The sequence below is a fragment of the Clytia hemisphaerica genome, unplaced genomic scaffold (assembly GCF_902728285.1).
Source record: "Clytia hemisphaerica strain Z4C2 unplaced genomic scaffold, Clytia hemisphaerica genome assembly, whole genome shotgun sequence".
NCBI lineage: Eukaryota > Metazoa > Cnidaria > Hydrozoa > Leptothecata > Clytiidae > Clytia > Clytia hemisphaerica.
This window is the reverse complement of record NW_027104045.1, coordinates 121,952-141,758: the sequence shown is the minus strand read 5'-3', so window position 1 is coordinate 141,758 and position 19,807 is coordinate 121,952. Positions and strand designations below refer to the sequence as shown.

At 35.7% G+C, this 19,807-nt stretch overlaps 1 protein-coding gene and 1 long non-coding RNA gene across 3 annotated transcripts in view; one reads left to right on the top strand and one right to left on the bottom strand.

The window, feature by feature from the left end:
• The window catches only part of LOC136811852 (uncharacterized), a 56,780-nt gene that overhangs the window by 3,157 nt on the left and 33,816 nt on the right, over nt 1-19,807 (bottom strand). For both annotated transcript variants that reach the window (XR_010847282.1, XR_010847281.1), the window contains exon 3: nt 2,879-3,021. This is a non-coding gene — a long non-coding RNA (uncharacterized lncRNA). The remainder of the gene's footprint in view (nt 1-2,878; nt 3,022-19,807) is intronic.
• Nucleotides 13,586-19,807, top strand: part of LOC136811848 (death-associated protein kinase 3-like) — a 33,017-nt gene continuing 26,795 nt past the window's right edge. Inside the window, exon 1 of the mRNA XM_067068477.1 lies at nt 13,586-13,899. Within this exon, the coding sequence (XP_066924578.1) occupies nt 13,854-13,899 (46 nt within the window). The 5' untranslated portion in view covers nt 13,586-13,853. The remainder of the gene's footprint in view (nt 13,900-19,807) is intronic.

Below are 19,807 nucleotides of genomic sequence, written 5' to 3'. Positions count from 1 at the left end.
CCACTTTTCACACAATAAAAACGATTTTTCGTAAGTACTCTCGGGTACTTAATAGCCGTCCCCCCCCCGCTAATTAATTTTTCGAAAATTTTCCACCCAGGACATTCTTATTCCAACCCCCCCGCTTATTAATTTTTGGGAAAATGTTTTTGAAAGTTCCCTTTTTTGTCCTAATTTAGCTGTATTAGCCTCCTTTTCAAAAAATTTCCACCCAGGACATTTTTATTCCAACCCCCCCGCTTATTAAGTTTTGAGATTTTTTCCAACCCCCCCGCTTATTCCAACCCCCCCGGCTATTAGGTACCCGAGAGTACTTTTGTGAATCTATATATCAAACACCCCTGTCTCAGTGACCTTTTTGAGAATCTTTCAGTCACATCATCATCATCATTATCCTTCGATCTAGCTCTTTGAAGACCTAGGTCGGAAACATACAATAACCCTCCCTCCACAGCTCATGATCGGCCATCGCTGTCTCCAATTCTCCTAACTCAAGCCCTGTTTTTCTTTTTGAAATTCTAATGCTTTGGGCCAGCAGGATACCAGAGTAACAGATCAGAAGTAACTTCCTGTTTCGAGCGGAAACAGTGTTCTGAGTAGGTAAGCATTATGCTGGTCAGGACAGTTGAAATTCTGGGAAGTCCGTTATAGATTTCTTGTAGCGTTGGATGGTTTCCCCAGTCCAGGCTTTGTAGCCTTTTTAGGAGAATGGTATATACCAACCAGAATGCTTACCTACTACAGTACCTTACCTCGCGTAGAAGGCATGCAATAAACTAAATAAGATCTGGAACTCCAATTTGTCAAATTTTCTCAAACTCCAAACTTTTAAAAGTCTCGTCAAACCAATTCTTCTTTACAGCTCCGAGACTTGGACAATGACAAAAATTATGCTCAAAAGTCTGAACCCGGGTGTTATATAACACCCGGGTTCAAAAAGGCTACAAAACCTGGACTGACGAAACCATCCAACGCTACAAGAAATCTATAACGGACTTCCCAGAATTTCAACTGTCCTGACTCAGCAGAATGCTTACCTACTCAGAACACTGTTTCCGCTTCTTTTTTCGGAAAAGCCTCCTTTTAGGTGGATGAAAGAGTGGTCCTTTCGACCTGTAAGTTCGTTAATTGTCTTCCATGCAGCAGAATGTTGATGGGAGATATGCAAAGTTGAAGTGGAATTTTCCTGAATCAAAGTCTTTGCCTGAATAAACATTGCATCAGTATTGAGATAGGCATCATCCACACACTTTTGAGCATTTGAAAGGAGTGTAGATGTATTTCTTGTAGGGCGAGTTTGGTGTTTGTTCTTCACCCCTATGAGTGCTTTGCGCGCGTCAGAAAGAGATTTTTCTTTTGATGTTTTGCTTCTTAGGGAGAGAGAGACTGACTTCTTCACTGGCCTTGATCAGTGTTTGGTATTTGTGCTCCGGATCATCATCTGGCTTAGAGACCATATCAAATCAATTTTTCACCTCAACAGTGTATGTACTATGACGAAGATCAGAGTTGGTAGAAAGCTGCTGCCAGATAAAAAGAAAGGACTTTTTTATAAAGACTTTAACCCTATTCAAACTAGGCTTTTAGGGGCGGTTCAGAACTAGGGGGGGGGGGGCTTTTCCTGTACCACCCCTTAACTTTTGATCTAGTGGGTCTTTTTGGATGAAATTTGGCACAAAAGATTCTTGTCACGTAAGGTAACTTTTGACAAAAAATTTTTTTGATGACGTCACTCAACATGCCCAAAGTGAGCAAAAACCGAAATTTTCCATTGTTCTTATAAATAGCTATTGTATTCTAACAAAGGCTTTAGAAAAAAGTTGTCTGAGTTTAAAATGCTTATTTTATCCTAAATATTCAATAAATTACGGTTTAAACGATATATTTGACATTAAAAATAAATTTGTATTGGAAAAGTGTCAATTTTTGTGACACCTTACTGTCAGAAATGTCATCATGCTCAAGGTGTGAAAATATTTAGGTGTCAAATTTTTTTTTTTTTTGAAGCAAAATAAAAGTTAGGAATTTACAGAAAATTTCACGGCAAAAGCACTATTATTTCAGGAGCTATTACCAATAGTTTGACTTCCGAACAGAAACAGCCCCCCCCCTAGTACGAATAGGGTTAATACTAATTGATTTTAACATATTTATACAATTACTTATTTTATTATAATCATGCAATAAATATCATAAGTTTATTTATATTTTCATAACTATCTTATATTTTATTTTACAATTTTAGTAGGTCCACATCAGTATTTTACTGCATTGTATATTTTACAAAGTTAGACCTTCTTTACCAAATAAATTAATAATTGCCACCGGAGGAAGCCTAAAGCTTCTGAGGATGGCATTCATAGCTTCACCAAACCCTGGTGTTTTAAAGCATGAGAATATCGAATACTACTTTTTTCTTTATATAATATGGGTTACATGGTTAACTAAACAACAAATAATAGACAATAATACTGACAAAAAAATAGCAGTTACAAACTCCACGTTTTTGAACCCTTTCCTCAAATATTTCAAGAACTAGCCATTGAAACACTATAAACTATACCTCTAATCGATATTATTCTTGGAGATGCGTATTTCAAAAGTATTGTTTTTCGTCAAAAGTCTTCTTAAAAATGCTGACGTCAGCATAAAAATTTCGATTTCCAAGGGACCAAGTCGCCCAAATGAAACAAATTACCCCATTTTGGAGGTCTACTCTTCAAGCCATTTCCAGATGGTAGAATCAGCTTTTTGTCAATAGGGAACTTAAGAAATAGACTTCCGAGGGTCTCTAAGCCAAAATGACCTTACCCCCTTAAAGGCTTAAAGACCAGAAGTTGATTAGCTTTTATTTACACTGTAAGGGTTACTTACTTACTTGATCATGACGATAGCATAGGGAGTTAAACATAAGATGTAGCTGCTCAATGATGCTACTTCAGCCATCATGGAATCACCAGCTGCGATGAGAATGAAGTGTGATTCTGGACAATCACCAGGTTTGTGGGATGACGGGTATATCTGAAATAAAGTTCGAAAATCGACCCTGTGAGAGGATAAATGTGTCCTTTTCTGACGTTTTTACGACCCTATTTTCCAAATTTGCAGACTTTGGTCCAATTACAAGGATTTTTGACGCTGTGATGGGGTCAATTTTTAATATTTCGTAATTTTGGGACCCTGTCAGAGATTCAAATGCTGTTTTATGGTTTTTGAAACCCCTACGAGAGACTTTGAACGGTTTAAAAAAGGGGACCTTTTAGGGCTCACACATACCCGACACCCGTTTTGCCTAAGTAACTCAATTACGAAAACAATCGAGATTTAATCTCAATCAAATAACTAAAGGACGTCATCGAAAGAGAGAAGCAATTTCTACTTTCAGTGGCAGGGGCAGGCAAACTTCCCACGTTAGTTATAACGGTAAAAAGAATTTAAAAAAAGATTGAAAACATAATTTGTGCAACCAATCCGAAGTCACAAACGCCCTTCCTAAAAATGTAAATCTTTTTTTTTTTGAATTGATGCGAAACTGGAAATTCTTCCCTTATTTACTAATTTCGTCAAATGGATGGATGCGTGCATCATTGAGCAAGACAACGATGAAAATCTTCCTGTGAGAGCTTCAAATGCAACCGAAAAACGACACCCACACGAACCAAAAGGGAAACGAAATTAAGTTATTGATAGATAAAAAAAACCGAAAGTTTTCAATCCTGGAAATATCTTGAAAATATGATTTTTCTATAGACATTTGTAAATATAAAAATATGACTTTTCTATAATTCCAAATTTTAGGAAATATCTAATGTCTATAGAAATATTACATTTAACTTTCCATTTGCCTATGACCTAGATTAGGGGTAGATACCAATCAAGTAGTCAGACGGCTGAGAAGTAAGTGTGAGTCGGTAGATATAAGTTTGGCATAAAATTATGGCTAATCCTCGAATAATAAGTTTTGGGGAAAATTTGTCCCGATAAATACAATATTAGTATAAATAAGTGAGGATCGCCTACAACCATAACTGCAGGGAGGGAGGGAGGTAAAAATATTTCATCCTGTCAGATTTCAGTTAGAGCGTCGACTTGAACAGGGACTTGCGATAGCCATTATGAACATGACGTCACGTGGTTATTAGCAAAGTAGACTCGGTTGGCAGAGGGCGGCCACCCAGCCATTCCATTACTGTGGCGCTTATCAAATAAAAGTTAAACCACGATTTAACCTGTGTTAAATCCAAATTTAACTTTCCATTTGCCTATGACCTAGATTAGGGTTTGATACCAATCATGTAGTCAGACGGCTGAGAAGTAAGTGTGAGTCGGTAGATATAAGTTTGGCATGAAATTATGGCTAATCCTCGAATAATAAGTTTTGGGGAAAATTTGTCCCGATAAATACAATATTAGTATAAATAAGTGAGGATCGCCTACAACCATAACTGCAGGGAGGGAGGGAGGTAAAAATATTTCATCCTGTCAGATTTCAGTTAGAGCGTCGACTTGAACAGGGACTTGCGATAGCCATTATGAACATGACGTCACGTGGTTATTAGCAAAGTAGACTCGGTTGGCAGAGGGCGGCCACCCAGCCATTCCATTACTGTGGCGCTTATCAAATAAAAGTTAAACCACGATTTAACCTGTGTTAAATCCAAATTTAACTTTCCATTTGCCTATGACCTAGATTAGGGGTAGATACCAATCATGTAGTCAGACGGCTGAGAAGTAATTGTGAGTCGGTAGATATAAGTTTGGCATGAAATTATATCATCACAGTTTTTTTTTGTAATTATGAAGGGATACTGAGGCCAAAGCTAAGGTTTTCAACGTTAAAGTCAAATTCACCAATATCACTATGCAGTACCTGGAAAATTTAATTTTAACAGTGTAGAGAAGGTTCTTTAGGCGTGTACTTAACGTTATATGGACGCCATTAATCTTTAGGTAGATGTTGTTTGGACTCCAAAAGTTGACAGCGTTTAAACTTGGAAGACTAATTCAATTGGGTTCAATTCCCGGTCGGGTCATAGTAAGACTTCAGATTTAGAAAGGAAGTAAGTAAGTCTGCGACCGCAGTCGGAGGCGACCCGAAGGCTCATCCCCCTCTTTTGATAGCTATCTACCCTAAGGTAGGGGATGGCGCCACTCTTTCACCCTGGATTGCTCCACTTAGCCTTGATCCTTCTTGTAATTGCTGAGCATCAAGCAGAGACTGCACTAGGGTCTCAAAGTAGCACTTGATGATTTCAGCGATTTGCCGACAGGCATATCCGATCATATGAAGTGAAACGAGCACTTTGCCATTGCTTCACCTCATGAAGGAATAAACAGAGTAGACATCAAGTCGTGCTGGTTCGTTTCTATTGATCCAATTATATTTGATACTTAACAGATTAAAAGTGCATCCTCTCGAATATCCCGGGGCTTTTTAATAGACTGGATGGCCCTGCTAAGTGGCCCGGTAGTATACGGCAGACTTTTTTTTGGCTTTGCCTGCGCTCGGGGCAAATAAATACCACGCTCAATCAAGTCTGTTTGGAAGTGTATTTTGATTTTTTTGTATAATTTTTCAAAAACGAAAGTGAAAAATTCTTATGATGGCAGAATCCTCTAGTCATTGGAAAGTAAATTTCAGCCAGAATTGACTCGAGTCTACCTGTCAAGGAGGTACAATCATAGTCAAAATCTATTGAGAATTTAGCTTATTTCCTCGTTTTTCGACATTTGGAGTTCGGGCGAGAATGTCGATTTTGGGCCATCTCTTGAATTTAATCGGATATTTCAATTTGGCACGGGTTTATAGACTTATAGGCTATATTCTGAGCCTCATTGGACCATTTTTGAACTTTTTGAAGTTCTAGTGTTAAAACTCAGAGTTAAAAAAAACTTAGAGAAATTCTAAATCGTTTTTGGTTTTGAAAAATCGTGAGAATTTCACTTTTTTCTAAAATATTACGACCATGATTGAAATCTTCATTTGTTTAGGTGTAAGTACAATTTACAAGGTGTCGAAGAATCGGGTCGTCTAACGACAGCCATCGCAATACTTACACCTTTGAAGCCCTGATTCTGCATAAAAGCGTCCTAATTATGACTCATTCACTGATACAAAGTGATGCAATATACATAATGTAGCAATAGTTCTGCATCATGTGCACAAATTAACGCAATAATTACTAATTGTGTAAAGATTACCTTTAATGACCTCCGTGCATCGAAAATTAATGTATCAGTAGGGAAGCATATTGCCAAACTATTAAAGCTGGTCTCAGCTAATTATTGCGCAACTGAAACGAGAGGGGGTGTAATGGTATACAATTAAAAATGTTTGGACTGTTGCAAAATGACGTCCTACTTTCCAAAAAGACAAAATCATATCCAACGCAGGTTATGACCTATTAGTAGTAGTTATACGTGATCCAATCCAAGAGATGCCTTGGAGTTTTTACAAGATACTTCACTAATTGGTCATTTAAAGTGATAGAGATGACGCGTTCTTTAGAAAAAGTAACAAGATTCTTTTATTACATCTTTATAACGACCAACCAAATCAAATAAGAGCTTGTAAAAACTCCAGCTTGTCCCCGATCCAAGGCTACCCAAGGCTTCTTTATATAATTCAATTGCCCGAAAAAAAACTTTATTTTCGTTCAGTTTTGAGCGATTTTTCGCTGGCTTTCAGTTATTTTCGATTCTGAATCAAAAAGAGAAATCAAGATAATTCTACAAAGACCTTCCTAAGGAGCCAAGAGCTACTCTTCAGCCAAAGTTGAGGCAGTTGGGTTCAAAATTTATGCTTGAGCCACTTAAAACGGTAACCGAATGGTTCCCGACGAATTCTTCTCCGATGAACGTTTCCCGACCGACCGACCGACCGACCGACCGACCGACCGACCGACCGACCGACCGACCGACCGACCGATGTATTAAAATGTCGTGCTAAAGAGATCTCCTTTTCTGGAATATTTCAGGATATTCAATTGTATTGATTAGAAATTAGAAATTTAAAAGTTTCCGGAGTGAATTATTTCATACTTCATGTAAAAACCTTTTTTACCCTGACCAACATTTCATGAAATATTAAAATACGAAAGCTATTTCCAATTTTTTTTTTCAAAAAGAAAATGTTTAAGCCTCTTTAAATTTTCATTAGAGTACCGTTTTATTTTTTAAACAAAAAAATTGAGGTGTTTTTTTTAGACACCAGCTAATCTTTACAGGACATTTTCATGAAAATAACATTTTGGTTTGGAGATCATAAAAAATAAAAAATATGAAAAACTCTTTTTGGTTGCTTTGGTTGAAAATATTTTTCTAATAATGATTCCATACTGATGCCATTGAAGCTGAGAAAATCTACCAGGTTACTGTTGTTTTAATTAATTCATAAGAAGTTTTAAATCTATAGCCAGTTGTGGGGTGGGGGTGCTTGAAGGAATCAGGTATTAGGTGCTGAGTATGTACTCTCTTAGGACCATTCGGGTTCTCTCAGGGTACAAATGTGTCGAATGTTTTCTTGCACTTTCATGGCTAGTTTTTGAAGATAGTCTGTTTTTTTCAATTTTAAGGTTTGAAAGAAGCAGAAGATCCGAAAAGAACCAAAAGAAGAAGAAAACATCTCACTTCGGTCAAGAATTATTAGAGGCTGTATCAATCGTTACTCTACTGGCAACTTTTGGACCATTATGGAGTACCTGGTACCTCTTGGTAGTCACTGCATTCTTGGTTTTTATTATTGGTATTGTGTACAAAACTGGTGAACGCAACGGACAAGTTTTTCTGAAATTCAAGAAATCAGTTAACAAACTCAACAAGAAGCGAGTTACTATACAAGGTTCAAGACCAAGGTTAATGACCAGGGCTTCGTCACTTAGTAATGTCGTTTTCCAGGATAATATTCCGAACTTGATTAATGACAAGTACCATTGCATTTCTGGTAAAACTGGACGAAACTCGGCATCAAAGCCAGTGAGGAGGCGTACAAAGAAAACAAAATGTAGGGCTTTGGTGAATTGCTTTATCAGGAAATTGACAAGAAATGCATCTTATGTGGATGTCAAGGTCAAACGAAAAATGATGAAAAAATCACGGACACTTTAAAATGGGTTACACCTCTTTTTCGGGTTGTTTACAAATGGTGAAGTTAGATTTAATGCAGACAAAAATTCTCGCTCGGCTTTGATCCTACAACAAAAAGTGTAAAAAACTCGGGCAAAAAATAATGAAAGTTTGAAGGTTCATTTAAAAACAATATTGACAATCCATTGACTGATTCTATAACGACATTGTTCTCTATCCTTCTTCAGCATCTGAGACAAAGGCTAACAGTGATTGAAGCATAATTTTCATTGTTATCTTCGGTGTATTCAAACATAAGTGATGCATTGCAGCCGGCTCATTGATATGGAATTTTTGTAGATTACTAACAAACGGACTCTACAATCAGTGCCATAACATATTGGCACTTTTGGCTAATTTACCATTTTTCGAAAATTGAAGTTCGAGCGAGAATGTCAATTTCGGGCCTTCAACTTGATTTCATCGATTATTTCGATCTGGAGGGATTTATTGGTTTCTAGGCTATATTTCAAGCCCTACTGGACCATTTTTGAACTTTTGGATCCTCGGATCCTAAGAGGTTCTAAGTCTTAAGTCTAGCGTTAAAACTCAGAGTTAAAACTCTACCTTTCGAACCTACTTTAGAGCACTTACAAATCGATTGTGGTTTCAAAACACCCCGGTGAATTTCCCTTTTGTGCCAAGTATTTTGTCACTGATTGTAGATATCTTCATATCAGCTAGGATAATATTCAATGGTGGTACTTTGAATAGTATATAGCGCCCAAAATATGGCGTAATGACAATATGTAAATGACATCCTTAGGTTTTGTTGCCTAATTCCATGGTGGTGTTATTATTAGCATATTCTTAATTTTTTGGCAAATCTCATCATGAATATTTTCATAAAAAAAGCGTACATCCCTATCCTTGCTGACACTCTCAAAACAAATAAACAAAAACGTTTGAAGAACCTTTTCCCTTCAAAAATACAAAAAAAAGTTTTCCTTCAATAATACGGAGAATGTTTTCCTTAAATATTACGGACAATGTTTTCCTTCAAGATCATAAAAATGCTTTCCTTTTAAAATGCAAAGAACCTTTTCCTTCAAAAATGCCTAGAATCATTTTCCTTCAGAAATACAAAAAATATTTTCCCTCAAGAGATACAAAGATTATCTTTATCTGATAGTTAAAGTTAGGGATCCTTGATCCACATGATGCTGCCCAAACAAAGTAATTTCTAGGGTAGCTTCTGCTAGTGAGGAGTAGATTAGCTTCTGGCTCCACAAAATAAATCAGATACCTAGAAAATCGTAGTTTTTCCACTTAATGAAATTCATCCTTATATAAATATAAAATACAAAAAGTATTACGTAAAAAGTTTATCTCTTAGACGACACTCTGCCCTTTGGGATTCCATCGAGTTATTATCAGTTTCATGGAGGCGATTTTTTTTGTAATTACCAGATTGCTGGCATATACACTGCATCATGTGCCCAAATTAACGCAATAATTACTAATTGTGTAAAGATTACCTTTAATGACCTCCGTGCATCGAAAATTAATGTATCAGTAGGGAAGCATATTGCCAAACTATTAAAGCTGGTCTCAGCTAATTATTGCGCAACTGAAACGAGAGGGGGTGTAATGGTATACAATTAAAAATGTTGGGACTGTTGCAAAATGACGTCCTACTTTCCAAAAAGACAAAATCATATCCAACGCAGGTTATGACCTATTAGTAGTAGTTATACGTGATCCAATCCAAGAGATGCCTTGGAGTTTTTACAAGATACTTCACTAATTGGTCATTTAAAGTGATAGAGATGACGCGTTCTCTAGAAAAAGTAACAAGATTCTTTTATTACATCTTTATAACGACCAACCAAATCAAATAAGAGCTTGTAAAAACTCCAGCTTGTCCCCGATCCAAGGCTACCCAAGGCTTCTTTATATAATAGACGATATCGACTTTACCGAATTCTCCCCGAATGATTACCCGTGATGCATTGCGCAAAAAAATTCACGGACGATAACCCAAACCCTAACAATGCATCATGGGTAATCATTCGGGGAGAATTCAGAAAGCCGATATCGTCTATTCAATTGCCCGAAAAAAAACTTTATTTTCGTTCAGTTTTGAGCGATTTTTCGCTGGCTTTCAGTTATTTTCGATTCTGAATCAAAAAGAGAAATCAAAATAATTTTACAAAGACCTTCCTAAGGAGCCAAGAGCTACTTTAGGCGTACAAACTTTCGCGAGCAGAAACTTTCGCGAGGACGAAAAATCGCGAAATGCACGACATTAACTTTCGCGAATTTGATGAAAAAATGTTTTTCGCGAGTATAAACTTTCGCGAATCGTTGGATAAAAATGGGAATTTTCGAATGAAAATTGCCTCAAAAATGAAAAATATTCCTTAAATCTGATAAAGGCGGTTGCTCTTCGACTTTAAAAAGGCATTAAAGGATAAAAATATGCCGAAAATTCGATATTTATTACGATTTCGAGGTTTTATAGATTTCAACTTTTTTTGAGAATTTTTCGCGAAAGTTTGTACGCCTAAAGTACTCTTCAGCCAAAGTTGAGGCAGTTGGGTTCAAAATTTATGCTTGAGCCACTTAAAACGGTAACCGAATGGTTCCCTACGAATTCTTCTCCGATGAACGTTTCCCGACCGACCGACCGACCGACCGACCGACCGACCGACCGACCGACCGACCGACCGACCGACCGACCGACCGACCGACCGACCGACCGACCGACCGACCGACCGACCGACCGACCGATGATTTAAAATGTCGTGCTAAAGAGATCTCCTTTTCTGGAATATTTCAGGATATTCAATTGTATTGATTTGAACCGTCAATAGGAAAATTAGAAATTTAAAAGTTTCCGGAGTGAATTATTTCATACTTCATGTAAAAACTTTTTTACCCTGACCAACATTTCATGAAATATTAAAATACGAAAGCTATTTCCAAATTTTTTTTTCAAAAAGAAAATGTTTAAGCCTCTTTAAAGTTTCATTAGAGTACCGTTTTATTTTTTAAACAAAAAAATTGAGGTGTTTTTTTTTAGACACCAGCAAATCTTTTCAGGAGATTTTCATGAAAATAACATTTTGGTTTGGAGATCATAAAAAATAAAAAATATGAAAAACTCTTTTTGGTTGCTTTGGTTGAAAATATTTTTCTAATAATGATTCCATACTGATGCCATTGAAGCTGAGAAAATCTACCAGGTTACTGTTGTTTTAATTAATTCATAAGAAGTTTTAAATCTATAGCCAGTTGTGGGGTGGGGGTGCTTGAAGGAATCAGGTATTAGGTGCTGAGTATGCACTCTCTTAGGACCATTCGGGTTCTCTCAGGGTACAAATGTGTCGAATGTTTTCTTGCACTTTCATGGCTAGTTTTTGAAGATAGTCTGTTTTTTTCAATTTTAAGGTTTGAAAGAAGCAGAAGATCCGAAAAGAACCAAAAGAAGAAGAAAACATCTCACTTCGGTCAAGAATTATTAGAGGCTGTATCAATCGTTAATCTACTGGCAACTTTTGGACCATTATGGAGTACCTGGTACCTCTTGGTAGTCACTGCATTCTTGGTTTTTATTATTGGTATTGTGTACAAAACTGGTGAACGCAACGGACAAGTTTTTCTGAAATTCAAGAAATCAGTTAACAAACTCAACAAGAAGCGAGTTACTATACAAGGTTCAAGACCAAGGTTAATGACAAGGACTTCGTCACTTAGTAATGTCGTTTTCCAGGATAATATTCCGAACTTGATTAATGATAAATATCATTGCATTTCTGGCAAAACTGGACGAAACTCGGCATCAAAGCCAGTGAGGAGGCGTCAAAAGAAAACAAAATATAGCGCTTTGGTGAATTGCTTTATCAGGAAATTGACAAGAAGTTTGAGTACCTCATCCAACAGAAATGCATCTTATGCGGATGTCAAGGTCAAACGAAAAATGATGAAAAAATCACGGACACTTTAAAATGGGTTACACCTCTTTTTCGGGTTGTTTACAAATGGTGAAGTTAGATTTAATGCAGACAAAAATTCTCGCTCGGCTTTGATCCTACAACAAAAAGTGTAAAAAACTCGGGCAAAAAATAATGAAAGTTTGAAGGTTCATTTAAAAACAATATTGACAATCCATTGACTGATTCTATAACGACATTTTTCTATATCCTTCGTCAGCATCTGAGACAAAGGCTAACGGTGATTGAAGCATAATTTTCATTGTTATCTTCGGTGTATTCAAACATAAGTGATGCATTGCAGCCGTCTCATTGTTTTGATATGGAATTTTTGTAGATTACTAACAAACGGACTCTACAATCAGTGCCATAACATATTGGCACTTTTGGCTAATTTACCATTTTTCGAAAATTGAAGTTCGAGCGAGAATGTCAATTTCGGGCCTTCAACTTGATTTCATCGATTATTTCGATCTGGGAGGGATTTATTGGTTTCTAGGCTATATTTCAAGCCCTACTGGACCATTTTTGAACTTTTGGATCCTCGGATCCTAAGAGGTTCTAAGTCTTAAGTCTAGCGTTGAAACTCAGAGTTAAAACTCTACCTTTCGAACCTACTTTAGAGCACTTACAAATCGATTGTGGTTTCAAAACACCGCGGTGAATTTCCCTTTTGTGCCAAGTATTTTGTCACTGATTGTAGATATCTTCATATCAGCTAGGATAATATTCAATGGTGGTACTTTGAATAGTATATAGCGCCCAAAATATGGCGTAATGACAATATGTAAATGACATCCTTAGGTTTTGTTGCCTAATTCCATGGTGGTGTTATTATTAGCATATTCTTAATTTTTTGGCAAATCTCATCATGAATATTTTCATAAAAAAAAGCGTACATCCCTATCCTTGCTGACACTCTCAAAACAAATAAACAAAAACGTTTGAAGAACCTTTCCCCCTTCAAAAATACAAAAAAAAGTTTTCCTTCAATAATACGGACAATGTTTTCCTTAAATATTACGGACAATGTTTTCCTTCAAGATCATAAAAATGCTTTCCTTTTAAAATGCAAAGAACCTTTTCCTTCAAAAATGCCTAGAATCATTTTCCTTCAGAAATACAAAAAATATTTTCCCTCAAGAGATACAAAGATTATCTTTATCTGATAGTTAAAGTTAGGGATCCTTGATCCACATGATGCTGCTCAAACAAAGTAATTTCTAGGGTAGCTTCTGCTAGTGAGGAGTAGATTAGCTTCTGGCTCCACAAAATAAATCAGATACCTAGAAAATCGTAGATTTTCTACTTGATGAAATTCAAAATACAAAAAGTATTACGTAAAAAGTTTATCTCTTAGACGACACTCTGCCCTTTGGGATTCCATCGAGTTATTATCAGTTTCATGGAGGCGATTTTTTTGTAATTACCAGATTGCTAGCATATTTAATTTTCTTCTTTTTGTTTTAATCATCTTAACTCGTAGATCAATTTGTGTTTTTTAATAAAAGTATGATTGTTCATAGTGGAGAGATAACTGCTTTTCGACTTAGCGAAATTATTAAAAAAAACTACTCCTTTCTGTTTTGTATAATATCAACAGAAGCTGACATTTTTATGCAAAAAACGCAAGAGAAAATCATGGATCGCTGTTAAGTGAAAATTGAATTTTTGTTGGAGGGGTGTGTTGATTTGAAGTAGTACTGGTGGACGCAACCGTGGTTATCATTAAGTTAAATTAGCCTTTATTGTTTATGTTTACAATTAACAATTGATACACAATTCCAGATAATTATGGACTCAGCCAGACGCAGGCGTGGACTATTAACACGAGAATTAAGTAAGTATCTTTTTATACACTGCGGTCCCTTTTGAAGATTTTCTTACACAATGAGTCTTCAACCGACCCCCTGAAGTGTGAGGTTTAAGTATTCATTTGTACAACCCAATGCATGGTATGATTATAAGTTGCTGATCACTCTTTAGAAGGTTTTCGATGAAGGTAATCGTTTTAAACTCTGTACTCATCCTCTTTCAATGTAAACTAAGGAAAATCTAGATATTCAAAGACATGTATTATTATTCAAACGGTGAACAGCACTGAGTTCCTCTTCATGGATCGCTGTTCTCCGAAGCAATTTTTATAATTTATTTTGAGTGGGACGGGTGCCTTATTTTCAAACCATCACAATAAGATGATTAAATCCCTTGAGTCTTCAAGTGTCACTTTTGTAAATAGAGTAAACTTCTCTGGGAATCAATTACCATAGCATTAATTTAAAGACGAGTAAGCGTTGCTCGTGTCGTAATTTATGAAATGGTCTTTTATGGAATTTTCAATTCTACTTTTCAAAAACCCCTGTTATTCAGGAGGAATAACATACATAAAACATGGAACAAAAATTGAATGCAATTTTTTTAATATAAGAATTAGTAAATTTTGATGAGGCTCGACTGTTCTTATCTTTTGGTACTTTGAGCCTAAAATTTTGTTCTTACTTATAGATGTTCTTAAAACGGGGGTATCTCAGATTTTATACCCTATTTGTACTAATTTGATCCTTCATTGCTTAAAGATTACATGCCGCCCCAGGCTTGACATTATTCTTAAATTATTCTTAACTTGAAATATTTTCTTCTCATGAAACTTTTTTTTTTTTGAAAAAAAAGAGTGTTAGTACATATACGAAACTTACTAAATATTGGGTGGATCATCGGTTGTTCTTTTTTTTATAAACATTTTTTGAGGTCTAAAATTAAATTGTTCTTAATTTATGTTTAATCTGTTTACCCAAGAACGTAAAATTTGGCATTAAAATCAAATATTTTCTTGTTGGCTATCTACATCAGAAATCTGATATTTTTAAAACACAGCTCTCAGGGGGAAAAACTATTGAGGTAAAATCTCGTTGGAAAGATAATTTTGAGTAGATTTATTCAAACCTTTAAAACTTTAAGAAAAAATTAAAATATTAACTTTGCATCCCTCTTCTTTTGCTTTAAAGTTTCACAAAAACTTCATCCGTCAATTGACGTACAATCTTTTCGTAATCAAATTACAAGTGAGGAAAGATTGTATCGCCTACAATTACTTTATGATTAAAAGAATTTTCGTGAAATACCTCAACAAGGTATCATAAACAGCTGATTATTAGAATCAAAGAAAACACGTTTTTTAAGAACTTTCAGATGTTCTTAAAATGTTCGTATTTCTTATTTTGTGAGTATTGTGCAATTTCCTTAGAAACTGGATGTTTCAGAGTCTGTAAATCCTTAAAATGTTCTGACTTATTCTTAATATTTTGGCAACCGAAGCGTTACGTTCTTATATATAGTTTGCTCTCATGAAGAAATGCGTGCAGAGAATGCAGAGAATAGAAAAGAATAGGTTTACAATTACCTTCAATTAAGCACGATAAGATGATCACCTCTGATTTCCCATGATGATATTTAAAGGTGAGTCGAAACAATAGACCTTTTTATAAATTATGTTAATCACTTGCCTCGTTTTGAGATTATTGTCATGGTGGTTAACTCCCATAAGATTTTATTAAAACTACTTTCTATCCTTAAAAAATAATTTAATGTCTCAAGGGACACAATCACCAAATGATGTTCGTCAGTCAGTACTACTGCATGAAAAAGGCAACTATTGCCTTAACGGGAAGTATTTCCCGAACGGGAAGGTGAAAATAACCCAAAATGGAAACTGTTCCCAGATTGAAAATTTCATCACTTTGTAGTTTCCCGTTTTGATCAAGAACTTTTCATTTTTCCCGAACGGGAAGTTGAATTTTTGTAAACAAAGCAGATTTTTGTTTCCCGATCGAGAAAAAGTTTCCAAATAGGGAAGCTTTTAATTGGGAATGGGGAAAGTAGAATTAAGAAGCGATTACCCGGTGGATTTCTTAACTACCTGGTGAATATTATTTATTTTCCCTCCTTTACAAGAGGGATAAGTTTTAAACTTTCCACAGGCATTCCCGGAGTGCTCAGAGGCCACTTTCCCGATCGGGAAACTGGTGAACTTCCCGATTTGGAAAGTCTAGCCATTTCGGGAAGTTTTCCACCTTCCCGTTCGGAAAATATTTCCCGTTAAGGCAATAGTTGCCTTTTCCATATAGTGTTCCCGACTGTTCGTGACGTAATTTATGAAAAGGTCTATCTTGAATTTAACTCGATTATCACATGATCATCATCGGAAACGTGCGACCTAAATTTTCAAGCCCCTAGAGCTATAGACTAGAGTCTACTTCTGACTGAACTTTTTGATGATTTTGATTGACTCAGTGAAGTAGACTAGAGGATATCGCCATCTTGAAATTTTTCACTATCGTTTTCAAAAATTATAAAAAAACAACATAACAATAAAATATATGCTAAAATCCATCGAAGTTTATGAAACTATAAAAAAAACATGAAAATACCTCCAAAATTTGAAAGAAATTGGTCTAGTACATGGTTTTCTGTTTGTTTTTCTCCAAAAAGGGACTGGATCTAGTGGCATGTATTTGCTACCACCTCAAGCAAAGCCAAAATATGAAGCCTGCCAAATTACGCCGGGCCAAAACGTTATGAGTGGTTCCCGAGCTACTAGAGCTATTGCACCTCTATCGCACTATGCGATGATATCTCAAAGTATAATATAGGTAGGGGACTTAAGATTCCCAACTTTGATTCTGGAAAAGTTTCAAAGTGATTCTCATTTTAATTAGTTCACCAAAGTGAAATGAATCAGGTTCATAACACTGATATAGGAGTTAGATTTGATATGCCAGGCATCATAGTGTAAAGTAGCATTTATTTCACTTGTTTTAAGCTCGCGACGAGAACTACGTGCTCTCCGCGTTTAGTGTCGTCACTATACAATACAGTACCTTATCGGGGAAAACTTCGTCGGGGAAAATATTCGTCACTTGTCCAAAATTTCGTCACTTTTCCCCGACGAAGTTTTCCCCGATAAGGTAATTGTGTCTCGCGTGCACAGAACTAGTAGTATTTAGACAACCCTAAGCATTCCTACTTCATAAGAAGATACTTTTCTGTATCGAGATAGATGAGATAATTCTAAAATAAAGTTTCAAGGTGATAGTCATCTTTTCTTGATGAAGAGATGTTAGAAACAGAATATTAAAGTATGAACGTATAAAACTTTATAACCTCGATATTCTAGAATTCTAAACACTTTTTCTTCTTGATTGAGATTGAGTTTTCATAACATATAATGAGGGTTATACTTCGTGGCAATTTTATGGAATATTTAAAAACAAAATGTAAAGTTCAAATGTGCAGCGTTATCATGGGTTCCCATGTACGAACAGTTATTGGAAGCTCTTTATAGAATTTTACTTTACATTAGTCAGCCAGGAAGGGTATTTGCCAAGAGTTCAACCTTAAAGAGCAAAATTTAATCAAAAATAAGAAAAAATTCGATCGTCATCGACTAATTATGCAAACTTTGAAGCTGGTTGGAGATTTTTTCTGTTCTATTTCAATTATAACTTCCGGACTAACCGGGAGGGAATCTAAAATCCTAAGATTTTCTATATTTAAAAAAATTCCCCCTCTTGATTTCCTGGAGTTTTTGTCATCAAAATACATGGGGCGGATATTAGGGTTTCCTTGATTTTTCTGGAAAAAGGAAAAAAGATAAACGACTAGTCCAAGTCTAACGACAAATTAATAAGAGGATTTCAAATTGCCTTGTCCTAAACTTACACAAGTATACGGAGAGTCCCATAAATAACCCTCTTAATAATTAATAATAGTTTATAATCTACTATTGATTCTTTACGTGGCACCTTCTAAAGGTATTTCATCTTTATCAGAGAATGTGATAAATTGGTAATAGACACACCTTATATCTAGCATTCAATTGGTTCACCAAGCTCATTCGGTTGATTCTTAAGAATCCCTTACATATGTATTTTTTTCATTCATAATTCCTGGGGGGGGGAGTTCTCTGTAAATAGCGGACATCTGAACCCCTTAAAGCATTCTACAAACGTTATGAACACTGATGAATCAACTGATGTCCACTACATGTTTTTTTTTATAAGCAAGTGTATGCCCCTTGGTCAGGCTCATGTATGTTTAAGTGTTCAAAGCATCCAGGCATAGTTTATGCTTATTATATGCTTAAGAATCATGCTTATGATTCACCCTGAGCCAAGTTTTTAATAGCCGTGGAATGTCTTATTTTTTACTTGACCTCTACCAAACCTTTTTAAACAGATAAAAATGACCACTTGAAAAATATTTTAGGCTGACATATAAGCTCATGTTATGCTTAGGAATTCTGCAAATCTGAGCCTTCATATGCTTATAAGCGTTATGCTTATAAAAAAAAACATGTACCTTAAAGGAAGAAATTTTGGCGGGAATTTAATTTGGCGGATGGCCAAAAAGGTTTTATAGAGGGAATTTAATTTGGCGGATGGACGAAAAAACTAAATTTGGCGGGAATTTAATTTGGCGTTTGCTGAAAAATTTATCCTTAAAATGGCGTAAAAACAGCAAAAAAAATGCAAAACCACCATCATATTTTCAAAAAGTTTAATTTGGCGGGAACTTGATTTGGCGGATTCTGGCCAAATCCGCCAAATCCGCCAAATTTTCTTTCCCCCAAAATTTCTTCCTTTAAGGTAATTCAAAGTTCCACTGAACTTATCTTTTTGTTATTCCGAGGCAAGATATTGCGTGCTAACCCAGCTGGCACAAAACGTTGTTCTAACGTTTGTCTAACGTTCAAAATGTCCATATTACGTTAGATGAACGTTGAAACAACGTTGGGTGTTAGCTGGGAACATTGTATTCATTTTCACAATAATGCTAAAAAATAGAAAAAAAATTGGTTTTTCAGTTTAGGAGAGAAGAAACAGCAGAAAAGCCAGCCTTAAATTTGTGTTGCTTACTGTGTCATCAATTAATGACAGGATCAATGGAGCAAAGCTTTTTATTTGTCACTAATGTCTTTTTGTCAATTATTTCTTTTTAATACTCACCATGCAACAGTTTCTCTCTATCCCGCCTATCAATTTGCGCTAAGCCCCTTTTTTGTATAAAAAATTTTAAATCAGAAATCATAGGGATTTTCCTTTGTGTGTCACAATAACAAAATAAATCGATTAAGACATTTTTATAAGCATAATAAATCGATCATGCTGAATCTTCGGGTGCTGTTTTGTGAAATTGTGAGAATTTCCGTATCAAAACTTTTCATGCAGATTTTAGCATGGTCATGGGGGTTGAAAATAGGGCGAATCTATTGATGACAGTACCACTGATATTTATATACCCTGAATCAAGCTATATCCGTCATCTTCGATCAAAGCTTTTATAAAAGTGGTACCCAAATGGATGTGGGTCAATTTATGTATCCAATGCAGTATTCCATTGTAAAAATTTTAGTAGTGTTATAATTAGGGTGACACTTTTAAAATACTCCGATCAAGGTTTTGCTTTAGGCGAGATCGGCATAGGCGTAGCGAGATACCCTGCAAAATTTATGGATGAGAGCGGTTTTTACGACACTGTAATTATAGCCTTTGTTTAATCAAAAGATAATGAATATGTCATAAACGTCTGCATTCCCTTATAAATTTTGCAGGGTATCTCGCTACGCCTATTCTCGAGTAACAGTGTCCAGGGTATATAAAGGTCAGTGAACAGAACTCATCAATGTGAAAAATATTTAACCAAACATGACTTGTTAAAATCTGGTTATTATACGTATAATATCCAAAAGG